The 16,483-nt window shown below is 35.9% G+C and overlaps 1 protein-coding gene across 1 annotated transcript in view; it reads left to right on the top strand.

The window, feature by feature from the left end:
* Nucleotides 1-8,194, top strand: part of Adam2 (ADAM metallopeptidase domain 2) — a 65,888-nt gene extending 57,694 nt beyond the window's left edge. The window contains exons 17-21 of the mRNA XM_026398907.2: nt 3,851-3,928; nt 4,166-4,299; nt 6,817-6,833; nt 7,044-7,206; nt 8,161-8,194. Of these exons, the coding sequence (XP_026254692.2) occupies nt 3,851-3,928; nt 4,166-4,299; nt 6,817-6,833; nt 7,044-7,206; nt 8,161-8,194 (426 nt within the window). The remainder of the gene's footprint in view (nt 1-3,850; nt 3,929-4,165; nt 4,300-6,816; nt 6,834-7,043; nt 7,207-8,160) is intronic.
* The last annotated feature ends 8,289 nt before the right edge of the window (nt 8,195-16,483 follow it).

Below are 16,483 nucleotides of genomic sequence, written 5' to 3'. Positions count from 1 at the left end.
ATTTGTTTTTTAAAGATTGACTAGCTTCACTTAGCATAATCTGCTCTAATGCCATCCATTTCCCTCCAAATTCTATAATTTTGTCATTTTTTAATGCAGAGTAATACTCCATAGTGTATAAATGCCACATTTTTTTTATCCATTCATCTATTGAAGGGCATCTAGGCTGGTTCCACAGTCTTGCTATCGTGAATTGAGCTGCTATGAACATCGATGTAGCAGTGTCCCTGTAGCATGCTCTTGTTAGGGCTTTAGGGAATAGACCGAGAAGGGGAATAGCTGGGTCAAATGGTGGTTCCATTCCCAGCTTTCCGAGAAATCTCCATACTGCTTTCCAAATTGGCTGCACCAATTTGCAGTCCCACCAGCAATGAACAAGAGTGCCCTTTTCCCCGCATCCTCTCCAGCACTTATTGTTGTTTGACTTCCTAATGGCTGCCAGTCTTACTGGAGTGAGATGGTATCTTAGGGTAGTTTTGATTTGCATTTCTCTGACTGCTAGCGATGGTGAGCATTTTTTCATGTACTTGTTGATTGATTGTATGTCCTCCTCTGAGAAGTGTCTGTTCAGGTCCTTGGCCCATTTATTGATTGGGTTATTTGTTATCTTATTGTCTAATTTTTTGAGTTCTTTGTATATTCTGGTTATTAGGGCTCTATCTGAAGTGTGTGGAGTAAAGATTTGTTCCCAGGATGTAGGCTCCCTATTTATCTCTCTTATTGTTTCTTTTGCTGAGAAAAAACTTTTTAGTTTGAGTAAGTCCCATTTGTTGATTCTATTTGTTAACTCTAGCGCTATGGGTGTCCTATTGAGGAATTTGGAGCCCGATCCCACAGCGTGTAGATCATAACCAACTTTTTCTTCTATCAGATGCCATGTCTCTGATTTAATATCAAGCTCCTTGATCCATTTTGAGTTAACTTTTGTGCACGGCGAGAGATAGGGATTCTGATTCATTTTGGTGCAAATGGATTTCCAGTTTTCCCAGCACCATTTGTTGAAGATGCTATCCTTCCTCCATTGCATGCTTTTAGCCCCTTTATCAAAAATAAGATAGTTGTAGTTTTGTGGATTAGTTACTGTGTCCTCTATTCTGTACCATTGGTCCACCCGCCTGTTTTGGTACCAGTACCATGCTGTTTTTGTTACTATTGCTCTGTAGTATAGCTTGAAGTCTGGTATCGCTATACCGCCTGATTCACACTTCCTGCTTAGTATTGTTTTTGCTATTCTGGGTCTTTTATTATTCCATATGAATTTCATGATTCTTTTATCTATTTCTACAAGATATGCTGTTGGGATTTTGATTGGCATTGCATTGAACTTATAGAGAACTTTTGGTAATATCGCCATTTTGATGATGTTAGTTCTGCCTATCCATGAGCAGGGTATGTTTTTCCATCTTCTAAGGTCTTCTTCTATGTCTTTCTTTAGGGTTCTGTAATTTTCATTGTATAAATCTTTCACCTCTTTTGTTAGGTTGATTCCCAAGTATTTTATTTTTTGGGGGGATATTGTGAATGGAGTAGTTGTCCTCATTTCCGTTTCAGAGGATTTGTCGCTCATATACAGGAACGCCTTTGATTTATGCGTGTTGATCTTATATCCTGCCACTTTGCTGAATTCATTTATTAGCTCTAATAGCTTCTTTGTAGACCCTTTTGGGTCTGCTAGGTATAGAATCATATCATCTGCAAATAGTGATAATTTAAGTTCTTCTTTTCCTATTTTTATGCCTTTAATTTCTTTTGACTGTCTAATTGCTCTGGCCAGTGTTTCGAGGACTATGTTGAACAGAAGTGGTGAGAGAGGGCATCCCTGTCTTGTACCAGATCTTAGAGGGAATGCCTTCAATTTTTCTCCATTCAGAATGATGCTGGCCTGTGGCTTATCATAGATTGCTTTTACAATGTTGAGGTATGATCCTGTTATCCTTAATGCCATTATACATGTACTTTTTTTACATTACAATTCTTAATGCACATATATACCACAACTTTTCATATCTCTGTAAATAAGGTATGTTGACACCCAAACACCCAATTCAAGTCTTCATACATGTACTTTGTAAGGGTTAACAGCATTCCATTTTCTTTTTTTTTTATACCACATTTTCTTTATTGATTCGTTAATTTTTCCTGATAAACTGACCTTTGTCCATATAGATTGTCCTTCTCTATCTCTTGTAATAATACTTGATTTAAGTACTTCTTTTTTTTTTTTTTTTTAAAGAGAGAGTGAGAGAGGGAATTTTTAACATTTATTTTTTAGTTTTCAGGGGTCACAACATGTTTGTATGTGGTGCTGAGGATCGAACCCGGGCCGCACGCATGCCAGGCGAGCGCGCTACCGCTTGAGCCATATCCCCAGCCCTTAAGTACTTCTTTGATATTCTGCCCATGCCTGTTCTCTTTCGGTTACTATTTGCCTGGAATATCTTTTTCATTTCCCACCTGTTCGTGTCTTAGAGATCCAGTTAGTTTCTTGCAGATGGCCCTCAGCATGGCCATGATTTATGCGTTCTGCCAATCCATGCCATTAGATTGGAGAACTTAATCCATTAACATTAATCCATTAAACACTGACAGAGAATGTGTTTGTGCCACTTTCGTTGATGTTTTCTGTTTTCTGTTACTTTTTGTCTCTCATTTCTTCTAGTACTGCCTTCTTTTGTGTTAATTGATGTTTTGTAACAGGACATTTTGATTTCCTTCTTTTTTCCTTTGATACGGTTTCCATAGATATTTTCTTTGTGATTTAAAAGATATAAAACAATATCTCCCAAATTATAACAATCTATTTTGGATTGTCAACAAAGTAACATCTGTCACATACAAAATCTCCACTCCTTTACATTTTCACCCTCTGCTCATTTTTCATGTCAAAATATCCCATCCTTCTATACTGTGTGTGCCTGTTAACAGATTTATAATTATTTTTATACATTTGTTTTTCCTACCTCATAGAAAATAAAAAGTGGAGTTGCAAATAACAATTACAATAATGCTTGTTTTTTATACTTGCTAATTTTTTAAATATGTATATGCTTATGTAATGATCAAATCAGAGTAATTAACACATTTATCACATTAAACTTTTATCATTAAAGAATATTCAAAATCTTCTAACTATTTGAAGTATATAATGAGCTGTTGTTAGCAGTAAGTGCTAGAACTTTTTCCTCCTTTCTAACCATAACGTTGCACCTGTTGACCAATCTCTCTCCATCTCACCTTCCCCCATATTATCTCCAGCCCCTGGTATTCTATTCTTAACTTTTATTTAACCTTTTCAGATTCATGTGTGATTGCGGTCTTTCTCCTTCTGAAGCTGCCTTACTTCACCTAATCTAATCTTTTCCAGGCTTATCCATGTGCTCACCAAAATAAGGTTTTGGTTTCATATTTCTATGTTCATCTGTTGAGGGGCATTTAAGTTGACTCTCTTGGCTGTTGTGAGTAGTGCTACAGTAGGCAGGAAAGCACAGCTGTCTCTTCAATGTATTGATTCCATTTCCTTTGGACAAGTACCCAGGAGTAAAATTGTTGGATACTACGGTAGTTCTAATTTATTTGTTTGTTTGTTTGTTTTTCTTCTCTTCCTCCTCCTCCTTCTCCTCCATATTGCTTTTCATAATGGCCACACTACTTTACATCACCAGTAATGTGTAGGAGTTCCCTTTTCTTCACATCCTTGCCTGTATTTGTTACTTTTTATCTTTTTAGTAATAGTCTTTCAAACTGGGGTGGGGTGATATTTTGTGGAATTCTCTAATCTCAGTATAGTGGAGTGCTTTAGATTAAATGGTAAATCCAGGTGGCATATCACCTGTTTGACTTTCCACTTTAGGTGTGCAGGGAGAAGGAATGTGTAGACAATTCATACCTGAATTATGACTGCACACCAGAAACTTGCAACAATCAAGGTGTAAGTACCAGTACCAATGCTATGAGGTAAGACTAGAAATCATTTATACTATCCCAAGAAAGCAAATGCTCCTCCACACACACATACACACACACACACACACACACACACACACACACACTCAGATACCCATAAGCCAACAGGAAAATCAGCCTGAGGTGACCTTTTATGAACCTAGTTGAACACATATAAAAATCTAGCTGCTTTTCTTATTAGGTAATATTTTCCTACTTTCAGGTATGCAATAACAAAAGAAACTGTCACTGTAATGCCGATTTTGTACCTCCTCAATGCCAAGAAGAAAGGGAAGGCTCAGGAGGGGGGAGCATTGACAGTGGCAATCATGAAAATACTGGTGCTGCCACTGGTGAGTATGAATGAGAAATTGCAAACATAATTCAAGTGTCATTTTAATTCATGAAGTTTAATTAAGTGAACAGCCATCTTTGGTACACCAATTTATATCTAGGTTGTGAGTGGACATCAAACAATAAAACACACATGTCATTTACATTTTACTTCTGAGGGTGTCAGAGGGGTCACTGTGGTTTTTCCAGTGGAGGGACTTTAACTTGAGGCCTAAGGTAACACAATGGCAAAGATGAAAAGCTGACCCAGAGAAGGGTGGAGCCACCCAGGTGTCAACACCACCAGAGAGCCACGCCCACTCCTTGGGGCAGGAAGGACAGTCAGTGGGAATGGAATTACCAGAAGCAGCCACGAAGCTGCAGCAGGCCTGTGATGTCAGGGCTGGATGGGAGGACATGGGCCTTCAGAGGTTACAGGAGACACAGGGAGGAAGGAGGAGAAATACCATGGTTGCCTCATTCTCTTTTGATCCTGTAGATCATCCAGTGATCCCCACTGGACAGTCCTAACTAGAAGACAGCAGGTCAGGGGGCTTGGGAAATGCAGTCCTCTGCAGTGTTGATCAAAGCAGAGGCACTACCAGGATGGATTTTAGAGAAGGCCAGCAGAGACCAACATATCCAATAGCACAAGGGTCAGGAGACTTGATTTACTTTATATAAACACTTAAATTTCCAGATGATTAGACCCGATTCTTCCTGACTTTTGTTGTTAACATTTCTACATTTCATTCCGCATAGGAATAGGCTGACAAATTGGAAACATGAAGCTTTTTCCATCTTAGTAACAATTAGTTGCAATTACTGGCTTCTGCTTAGGAGCACACAAGCCATTTACCCAATATGCAGTGAAGATGACTTTCCTAGAATCCAGGGTGGTGTTCGTGGCGTTACTCATCAATCCAGTCCGCAGAACTGACATTCTGGGTCTCCCATGATCTTCCTGCAGATTCTGAATTTTTAAAAATATTCAGTCTTGGAACTCTCATTCCTGACCCACTTATTCTTTTGAAAATCATCTGCACTGTATGAACTTGAACGGCACTGAGACACAAAAATACAACCACTCAACTAAGCACCCCCTAAATTCATAACCACGAAATTGTGACAAAAATTAAATGGCTGCTATAAGTAATCAAGCTTCGAGGTAGTTTCTTATACAGCAATATCTGGCAGAAAGAATTAATACCCGGTGTAGTATATTTCTGTCACAAGAACCCAACACACATGGCCTTAGTTAGAAGTTGGAAGAAGTGACACATGATTATAAAGTGATGAATGATGTGTCATCACTGCTGCTTGTGGTGATGGAGAAAATAGAATTCAGTCTTCCTATTGACGAGAAGTAAAATGCAGGGCAAATATTAAGAATCTGGATTTTTTAAGGGAACAGGATTAAAAATAAAATTAATTTTCATTCCAGGTCTTTTCAATCAAAAACTTTTTAAAGAAATAAATGGCTAGGACTGGGGCTGTAGCTCATTGGTACAGCGCCTGCCTTGTACGTGTGAGGCACTGGGTTTGATCCTCAGCACCACATAAAAATAAATAAAGATATTATGTCCAACTACAACTAAAAAATATATTTAAAAAAATAAATGGCTAAAGGCCAAATTTGAGATTTTTGCAAAATAAAATTTTATCTCAGATTAAAAAAAATGTCAAGCATTTGACTATAATCCTCTCTGTTAAAACTTCAGAAAAAACTTATGTTGACATCTGGTACAAGTCCCTTTACCTAAACAAAAGGCCTTCTAAGTGTTTTCTGGAAATGACTCACATTTATCATTCACCATATCAAAACAATAAAAAATACGATTGTCTAGTTTGGTGCAAAAAAAAAAAAATCATTGACAAGATTGAATCTTTTGGGGCTGGGGTTGTGGCTCAGTGGTAGAACACTTGCCTAGCATGTGTGAGGCACTGGGTTTGATCCTTGGCACCACATAAAAATAAAAACAAATAAATAACAGTATTGTGTCCATATATAACTAAAAATATATTTTTTAAAAAATATTGAATCTCTTAAAAAGCATCAAATTAGCTCTATCTCCAGTGCACAAAAAAGAAAAGTATCCCCTCAAAAGAGAGCAAACCAACAGAAGACAACCTCTTTAATCTGATAAAAGAACATCAACAACAAAAAAACTTGCATTCTGCAGTTTTCCCATAAAATTGGGAGCAAAGCAGTAAAGTTAGCATTTACCATGTCTACTCAATATTTTACATTAGGTCCTAGCCTATAAGCAAGAAGGAACAGAAAGATTAGGAAAGATGAATTCATTTATGTGCAGATTTATGTGTAGATGATTCTAGAAGGAGGTATGAGAATTCCTTCAAAATCAAAATAAATGATAATTTCCTATATAAGACATGAAAATATATATCAGTGCAATAAAAGACAATTTAACTTAATCCAAATGTTATATGTGCAGTATTTTTTGTTAGAAATAAAAGCCCAAGAAAAAATTCGACTCTTCTAGGGACCACACTTTAATTCTTTTATCTATGGTATTAAAGACTACCAGGAATCGAAGGTTCTCAATAAAAAAAGCAAGAAACAGGACTATTATGTGAGCATCAAAAGAGCTTCTACTTATGTTGTTAGGTTACTTACGCCATATAAAAAAATGCTAATTGTAATTATTAAATAGTTTAAATTTTTATTCTAGTAGTCCTAGTAAAATACAGAAGTACTCGTACTCTGTTTCTGGCGATTGCCTTCTAACTGTGCTCTTCTCTCCTAGAAAGGCGCTTCATTGAGCGAACTTACTACGAGTCCAGAACTTCAAGATGGCCATTTTTCTTAGTTATTCCTTTCTTCGTGATTCTCTGTGTACTGATTGGTATGCTGGTAAAAGTTCATTTCCAAAGGAAAAAATGGAAATCTGAAGACTATACAAGTGATGAGTATGTAATGTTATTTCATATTTGCTTTGTTACTTAGATTATTCATTAGCATAATATCTTATTAATCACATCATGATAGATGGATTAGTAATAATTAAGGTTTAACTTGTCTTTACATGGAAGGATAGTACTTAATCTATTCATGATTAATGTAATAAAGAATCAACAATGATTTTAAAAAGGCCGGCCATTTTAATCTTACAAAAGCTTGAACTCTTTTAGGGGCAAAATTAAAAGGAAATGATTTCTAATTAGTTTATCTACCTCCTTTTATCATTTTGATCTTAATTATTAAATATATAGTAAACAGCAATACTTTACTTTTTAGTATTTGTATATTTCAAAGAATTTTTATATTTTATTTTGATAAATGGTAATAAGGAAGATCAGGACAGTCCCTGTTTGCACTTTGAGCTTTTTTCTTGTACATAAATTGAGATGTAGTTAAATTTAGCCGAATTGAATTTCATAAACAATTAAATTAATACAATGAAATAAATAGAATATACTTCATGGAAATATGTTGACATTGCAGAAAGAACATGTAGCTAGTTATAATGCAGTTATCTAAATATATCAAAGATATTTTTACTTGGGGTAACTATTGTGAAAATATTAATGTCAAATAACTGAAGAAATTATAAGCTAATAAATTTGATAGAAATAAATAGGGCCAAGGATGCATGGTGAAAAAAAATAAAGCTTACTAATATTTAGCTAATAATAATATGAATATAAAAAATCTTGAGTTTATTTTCAAATAACCTTATATCACTGATCCTTTTCTTTTATGTGGGTGGGGAGAGAGTTTCATTGCTAGTTTCATTGATTACCAGGTGAGGAGTGTTGGAAACCCAGCCAGCAGGTAGGAATTCAAAACTGTTTCAAGATAGAGTTTTGAAGAAAATCAAATAAAATTTTAAGGGATTTTTGTTTTCCTTTTTAAATACATAGGCAGCTTGAAAGCGAGACTGAATCCAAAGAGTAGTGTGGACAACAAGGATATCATGATATCACAGTAAGTTTCAGATACTTCAAGGGAGAGAGAGAGAGAAATGTATTAGATAAATATGTTTAATAAAATATATATTAAATAGCAATAGTTGTATAACCGCATGCAATATAACTAAACTGAATAATAGTTTTTGATACTTTAAATTGCATCATTGATATGATAATGTTATAAATGATATTTGCAAGTTAATTAACATTTCTTGCAGAATTATATTTTTAATTACTTTTTAAATTAGGTTATTCCTTTAGCTTCTGTGGATTGCAAATGTTGATTAAAGGGTATGTTTGAAGTCTACTTCCTGATAAGAGTACTCTTCTGCTCTTAGCTACATCCGGCATCATTAATTTCCTTGGCCAAACAAGTGACTTTTTATTCTTTACTCATTCTTTCAGAGCAATTATCTTCATTGAACAAGGGGAGGGAAATGAAAAAGAAAAAAACAGGCATCACCTGATTTCTTCAAACTCAAAACCTGCATATTATGATTTTCATCTGAACAGAAGCGTTTTCACATTGACTGTAAATATGTACAATTCCTCAGACAATTCATTTGCAAGAAATGAATGATTATGGATTTTATATTATTTTCCTAATTATATAAGTTATCTCACATTACTTCTGTTAGCCAAAAGGTATGTTATAGGAAAGGTTATAACATAATAAATGTGATGCCATTATTAAAGACCACTTCTATGTTATAAATCGCACTGAGTGTGTTGTTATATTATACTCTGCCAATTTATAACCAATACAAAAAGGCAATGATCCTAAGATTTGGAAAAAATTCTCATCTTTATACTGCCTACAAAAGACACATTTTCAGATATATAAAGGTTCAAAGTAAAGGATGGTAGAATTTATACCATAGGAACTTTATACAAAAGAAAGTTGATAGTCTTTGATAGCATTCACAGTGATATAAGGAGAATATATCCTAATGCAAAAGGTCAATCTGAGAGGAAGGTGTAATAATAAAAATTATGATCATTTAATACTTTTTAAAAAGCAGTGCCAGGTTTGAGACCAGGGCCTAATTCCACCCTGAACTACATCCCCAGCCTCTATGACTTTCATATAACTTCAACATATGTGAAAAGCGGATTGACAAGACCAAAAGAAAAAGAAAATAAATTATCCAACTTAGTGAGGGATTTAAACATAATTAAACAGAAATGGTCTGCTTGATATATAGAAGACGGGGCTTGGCCACAACTGCAAAATATATACAATACACATATGAATCATTTATTGGTGTGCTGGGAAATAAAACAAGTCTTAATTTCTCAGGACTGAAATATTTCAGATTATGTTCTCTAAATGTAAGATAAACATATTATAAAATGCAATAATCTTCAAGTATTTGAAATAAGCAATATATTTCTAAATAATCCATAGGTCAACAAGTACATTCAATGGAACTTTAAACATGCTTTGAACCGTATTCTATAAAAAATGTTATAGAAAAAAGAAATTCGCTGTTTAGCTAGCTAGCTAGCTAGGTCTTGCTTAGAGGAAATCTAAGCCACTTGAAGATGTTAATGGAAAAGCATATTAGACTTTAAAAAGTGATTGAAATTAGAAAATAATTGAGAAACAGAAAATTAGTAGATATCTACAATATTGAGAATAAAGAAGTTCAATCTTATTTATTTGGGAAAACCAATCAAATTCAAAAACCTCTTTAGAACATGTTCAAGGTGGAGAAAAATTTTGAAGACAGTAGCAGTATCTGGAATGAAATGACACACAGAGTCACTACAAATAAGAATGTTAAATTTTTAGATGAAATAGAAATGTTTTTGTAGAAAGACCCTTTTTCAAAACTGACTTAAGAAGAACTTACTATCTGACTTAATATCTACATAGAACTGCAGCTTCTTAAAAAGAAATCATAATCATAATTAAAAGTAACTTTGTTTAAAAAAAAAAAAAAAGAGTTCCAGGTCTTGGATAGCTTCCTCAATAAAATCTAGCAAACGCTGAAGAAGATGTAACATCAATCCTACATGTTGCATGAGGCCAGCAAACACTGAAGGCAAAACATGCATGGTACGGAAAGAAATCCTTCCAGATGCTGCAGCACGGGCAACCTGAAGACGCTGATGAAATAGGCCGGATACAAGAGGACAAATACTGTGTCCCAGGTGTCTGCAGTCTGGATCACACCATCTGATTAAATTCAACACAGGTGACTGATTTACAAAACATAGGTACAGAAAACACAAATAGAATAGGAATCGATTTGTAATTTCTTAAGCTAATGAAAAGAAAACGTGTCCAACATTCACCATAATTAATAGAATTACTATGGCCTGCCCTCTGATGTTGTGAACAAGCTAAAGATACTTGGTGTTTTCGTCAGCTTGGAGCCACTGTGACCACAAAACCCTGACTAGAGGAAGATGGTGAGGTGTTCCTGCCCCTGATGTCTGACCAGGTCACCGTGGGGGGTGTCGTGGCAGGGCTGACACATCTGGAAACCAAAACCAAGGGGTGCCATGGCTGCCCTGATCCTGGGAATATTAATGTGGTTAACAGGAAACATGTCAATCCAAACTAAAAATAGAGGTTGTTACAATGGACGGGAACTTTCTCAGAATGAGACTAAGAACATGACAAAAAAATGTCCTGAGATGTGTTTTAAGACTAACATTACCAAGAATACAAGTAAACACAAATGCATAGTTCCAGACCAGGATGTGTGGGAAAGGCTTGGATTACAGAACTGTTTGCTCCACAGTTGACATTTTCTGCTAGGTCTCCTCATCCAAAAGTGCAACCTGTACGTAAGCCTAATCTCAGGGAAGGAATTGTTGTGCCCACAGTGCGAGGCCCGCCATTTATAGCTTATTTAATTAAAGGAAGACTGTGGTCCCCTCCTAGGGGCAGGGAAGCTCATAAGAATGCATTCTCCTGACCGACAGACCCTCCCGCGCCATTTACGGGGATCTATGAAGAAAATGGAAGATATGTAGTTAATGTAAATGGAGAACGGACTGAGGCACAGAATCGGCCCTTGAGTCAGAGGTTACAAAGGTTCAAGAACTGGTGTACCTTGACCAAGGAACAAAGAAACAGCTCAAAGCTAATCATAGCTTAGTAAAAGATCAAAAGGAAAAGCAAAAGTAGAAGCGTGGTCTAGGTTCCATGTAAAAGTAGAAGGCATGCTAAAAGGTTGTGTAACTCCCAAGGAAAATATGTAAGTCGGGAAAATCAGGCCCTAAGGCCACTTGTGACCATCTGAGAAAGTGTATTTAAGAATAAAAGGCTCTGCAGGGAGCAGCAGATCTTTCTGAAGACTGCCTGAAGTTGCAACCACCACGGGGTTTTGTCTTGCTGCTGTTGCCGACACCACTCTTCCTTCAGGACTCCCTGGATCTTGCTGGGGCAGGACCCGGGCAGGAGGAAAAGTTCATTTGGGCTCATGGCTTTTGAGGTTCTGTCCTTGGCCAACTCCACTGCTCCGGGCCTGAGATGAGGCGGAACACCATGGCGTAAAGGCGTGGTGGAGGAAAGCAGCTCAGAACAGGGCAAACAGGAAGACAGAGAGCTCTGCTCAACAGGAGCAAAATATAAACCCCAAAGGCACACCACCCCCCACCCCCACCACCCCCCGTTACCTGCTTCCTCCAGCCACACCCTACATACTACAGTTACCACCCTGCTAACCCATATCAATGGATTAATCCACTGAGTAGAGCACAACTCTCATAATCATTTCTTGCATTGTCTCACACATGGTTTAGACAGAGTACACCTTATATCTAAAGCATGATACTTGCTATTAACATTTTTAAATGTTTTTGTGTTAAATATGGTAATGGAAATACAGAAAATAAACTTTAGGAAAGATCTTTATCTGAAGATAACTTTATTGTATGCAGTAAGCCTCCATCCCTTATCTGCAAAAGAATATTTTCAAGATATCTTTTAAATTCTGTCATTTGTCACTAAACACAATGATCTTCATTTCCATCCATGCTGTCACAATGACAGGATAACATTCTTTTAAAGACTGCTTAGTATTCCATTGTGCATAGTTACCACATTTTCTTTATCCACTCATTCACTGATGGACATGTAGATTGATTCCCATGTTGGCTTGGCAGGTATCTCCTTCACATTGATTTCATTTCTTTTGGATATATATACCTGGTAGGGACATTGCTGGATCATTGAGGTGCCTTCGTACTGCATTCTGTAATGGTTATACTGATTTACATTCCTAGCAACAGTGTGTTATTGTTCCTTTTTCTCAACATGTTTTTTATCTTATTACTTTCGGATAATAACCATTCTATTTGGAATGGGGTAGTATACATTCACCACTTGGATTGCATTTCCCCAATGACTAGTAATGTTGAGCATTTACTGTACGGCTTCTTTTGAGAAATGTCTGTTGAGGTGATTGGACCATTTTAAATTTGGGTTATTTGTTTCCTTGCTATTGAGTTGATTGTCTTATTATTTTGGATATTAACCTCTTACCAGATATAAAGTTTTAAAACATACTCTCCCATTCAGTAGGTTTCTTCCCTTTTTTGATTATTTCCTTTGCATTTTAGTTTGACCTAACCCCATTTGTCCATTTTTGCTTTTGTTGCTTGCACTTTTGAGGTCTTATCCAAAATAAGTTTTCTAATAACAGTAGTTTCAAAGTTTCAGGTCTGATATCTAGATTTTAATATATTTTAGTTTATTTTAGTATATGGTAGAAGATAAATGTCTAATTCATACTTCTGCATGTTGTTATTCAGTATTCCCATGAGCCTTTATCAAAGAGTGGATCCTTTCTCTATTTAGTGTTCTTGGCATCTTTCTAGAAAACAAGGTGACCGTAAATGTGTAGATATATTTTGGGGATTTCTATTCTCTTCCATTGATCTATGTATCCATTTTTATGCCAGTACCATGCTGTTCAGTTGTTGTAGCTTTTTAATATATTTTGAAGTCAGGTCATATAATGCCTACAAAGAATAACTTTGTTCTTTTTGCTCAAAATTGCTTTTGCTATTCAGGGTTTTTGTGGATTTTGAAAATTTTAGAACTTTTATGTTTCTGTAAAGAATGTATTTTGGCCTTTTGTGGGGCAAGAGCGGGTACCAGGGATTGAACTCAGGGGGCACTCTACCATTGAGCCACATCCCTAGCCTTTTTGTGGTGTTTTCATTTATTTTGTCTTTTTCAAGTTATTAACATTTTGCAGTTCTCAACATACAGATCTTTTACCTCCTTAGTTAAACATTTATATTTTGTATCTACTGTAAGTGGAATTGTTTTCTTGACTTCTTTTTCAGATATTTCAAAATTAGTGTACAGAAATGACACAGGATTTTGTGCACTAATTTTGTATCCTGCTATTTGCTTGACTAATTATGTCTAACAGTTTTCCAGGGAAGTCTTTAGGATTTTCTAAATGTAAGACCATGACATCTTCAAACAGGGATAATTTAAGTTTTTCCTTTCCAACTCATAATTTTTTTTCTCTGGCTTAGTTTATTTAACTAGGACATCTAGAACAAACACACTTCAAAAATATTACGGGTTTGATTCCAAACCACAGCAATAAAATAAACATCACAATGAGTCACTGAGTCTTTCGGTTTCCTAGTACATATAAAAATGATGTTTGCATGCTATTATGGTACAATAAAATAACATGATGCTTAAAACAATGTGCATACCTTATTTTAAAATATTCTACCATGTATGTATAATATGTTAAAATATATTATACTATCCTGTATATCTAAAATGAACAAAAAATAAAAATATTCTATTCTAAAAGAATTGCTAATTAGCATCTCTGCTGTTGAGAAAATGGTGTCAATAGACTTGCTTAAGGCAAGATTGTCACAAAGCTTTAATTTGTAAAGGATGCACTATCTGTGATGTGCAATAAAACAGAGAACACCAGTATAATGTTGAGTAGAAGTGTTGGGAGTGGACATCCTTGCCTTGTTCCAGATCTTAGGGGTAAGCTTTTCACTTCCTCTTTTCCATATGATGTTAAAAGTTTATCAAAAATGACCTTTATTATTTGGAGATACATTCCTTCTATCCATGATTTGTTGAGAGTTTTTATCATGAAGGGATGTTGAATTTTGTAGAATACTTTTTCTACATCTATAGAAGTGCTCTAAGGGTTTTGTCCTTTGTTCTGTTAACGTGATGCATCATATTTATTGATTTGTATTGATTGGTCATGGTGGGTTGATGTCTTTTTGCCATGGTATTGAATTTGGTTTGACAGTATTTTCAGGATTTTTGAATCTGTGTTCATCAGGGATTTGGGCCCGTAGATTTTTTTCCCCTGCATCTTTTGTCTGGTTTTCATAGCAGGGTAATGGTCAGTCTCACTTTCTGGGATACATTGAGAAGAAGTGGTATTAATTCCTTAAATGTTTGGTAGAGTTCGGCAGTGAAGCCATCAAGTCTTTGGTGGGGCATTTTTTATTACTGATTAGATGTTTTTGTTTGTTATTGACTTATTTGGGTTTTCTATTTCTTTACAAGGCAGTCGTGGTTGATTGCATTTTTCTAGAAACTTATCCATTTCTTCTAGGTTATCGGGTTTGCTTGTGTATAATTCTTGGGTAATTATGGTCTCATGATCCTTTCTGTGTCTGTGGTATCAGTTGTCACGCCTCCTTTTTAATCTCTGATTTTACTTATTTGATTCTTCTTTCTTAGTTATTCTACCTAAAGATTGGTGAATTTTATCTTTTTTCAAAAAAAAAAAAAAATCAACCCTCCTTTTCATTTATCTTTTGAATGTTTTTTCCCCTCTAATTCTTTCCACACTGATCTTTCTTACTTTACCAATTTTGAGTTGTTAGTTTTGTTATTCTATTCCCTCAAGGGGAAGTGGCGTTAGCTTATTTATTTGCGATATTTCTTCTTTTTTCAATATAGGAATTTATTTCTATAAAGTTCCCTCTTGGGATAGCTATGATTTGGGTATGTGCCATAGACTTTATGGTATAATGTGTTTTCATTTTCATTTGTCTTGAGTAATTTTTTAAGTTGTAAATGCACATATGTCTTTATTTTTATTTTATTTATTTTTATGTGGTGCTGAGGATCAAATCCAGGGCCTCATGTGTGCGAGGTAAGCGCTCTGCCACTGAGCTACAACCCCAGCCCTGTCTTGAATAATTTTTTAACTTCCCTCTTAATTTTTTCATTGACTCATTTGTTATTTAGAAGCCCGTCGTCTAACCTTCATGTCTTCATAAAATTGCCAAATTTTCCTCCTCTTGTTAATTTCTTCTTTTATACCACTTGGTTAGAAAAGGTATGATTTCAGTCTTTCTGAATGTGTTAAGATTTTCTTTGTGGTTTCACATCTGATCTGTGCCAGAGAATGTTCCACAAGCAGTTGAAAAGAATGTGCATGTAGCAGCTGTTCATTGAAATGTTTTGCAATGTATGTCTATTGTAGGGACAAAGGAGGCAAGGCACCAAAGATAGCCGGAAACGGTTTTATTTGGCTGCAGCCAGGTTCAGAGGGCACAGCTTTTGCTGTCATCCATCAATCCCCTGAACCCCGAGTTCAGGGAGTTTCAGAGTTTTATACCCAGCATGTAAGACTCAGAAATTCACAGTCTGCAGAAGTTCACATAAAAGCAGCTTTTACTTTCACTGTTCTGGGCAAGTTAACTCTTCAAGGACAACCCCTGATAAGGGGAGAGCTTCTTCTCCCCTTTCTTCCTCCCCCTGCCAGCTGTTACCATTGAGCCTAGTTGTAACTTATCTTAAAAATGTAGACATCTCTGTGAAGCCCAGCTCAAGGCCAGAGGCCGTGTTTGCACATTTCTTCAAAGTACTATACTGGATATGCTTGTGAAAACCAGTAAGGGGGTGTCCAGCACCTGGAGTGCTGGTATCTTCTCGGCCAGTGGCCAAGTAAACAGGGTGACACGAAAATAGGAAGTTCATCTACATTGGACTCTTTTGCAGAGACTCTTTTGCTGACAGTCCTAAAATCAGCCATGGTGAAGATGGCTTTTCTGTGGAGAAAGGGTGTGCCACTTCATGTCAAGTCTATTTGGTCTAGAATGCATTTTAATGCCACTGTATCTTTGCTGGTTTTATGTCTCCATGACCTATCTGTTGCTGTCAGCAGGGTTTTGAAATTCTCTACTATCATCATGTTGGAGCCTATCTCTCCCTTTAGATCATTTGCTCTAATACTTAGGTATTCCAGTGTTGGATGTATATATCTTTATAATGTTATATCTTCTTGCTGACTCCTTTGAT

Source organism: Urocitellus parryii, chromosome 14 (genome assembly GCF_045843805.1).
Source record: "Urocitellus parryii isolate mUroPar1 chromosome 14, mUroPar1.hap1, whole genome shotgun sequence".
Lineage (NCBI taxonomy): Eukaryota > Metazoa > Chordata > Mammalia > Rodentia > Sciuridae > Urocitellus > Urocitellus parryii.
This window is presented reverse-complemented; position numbering and strand designations above follow the sequence as displayed.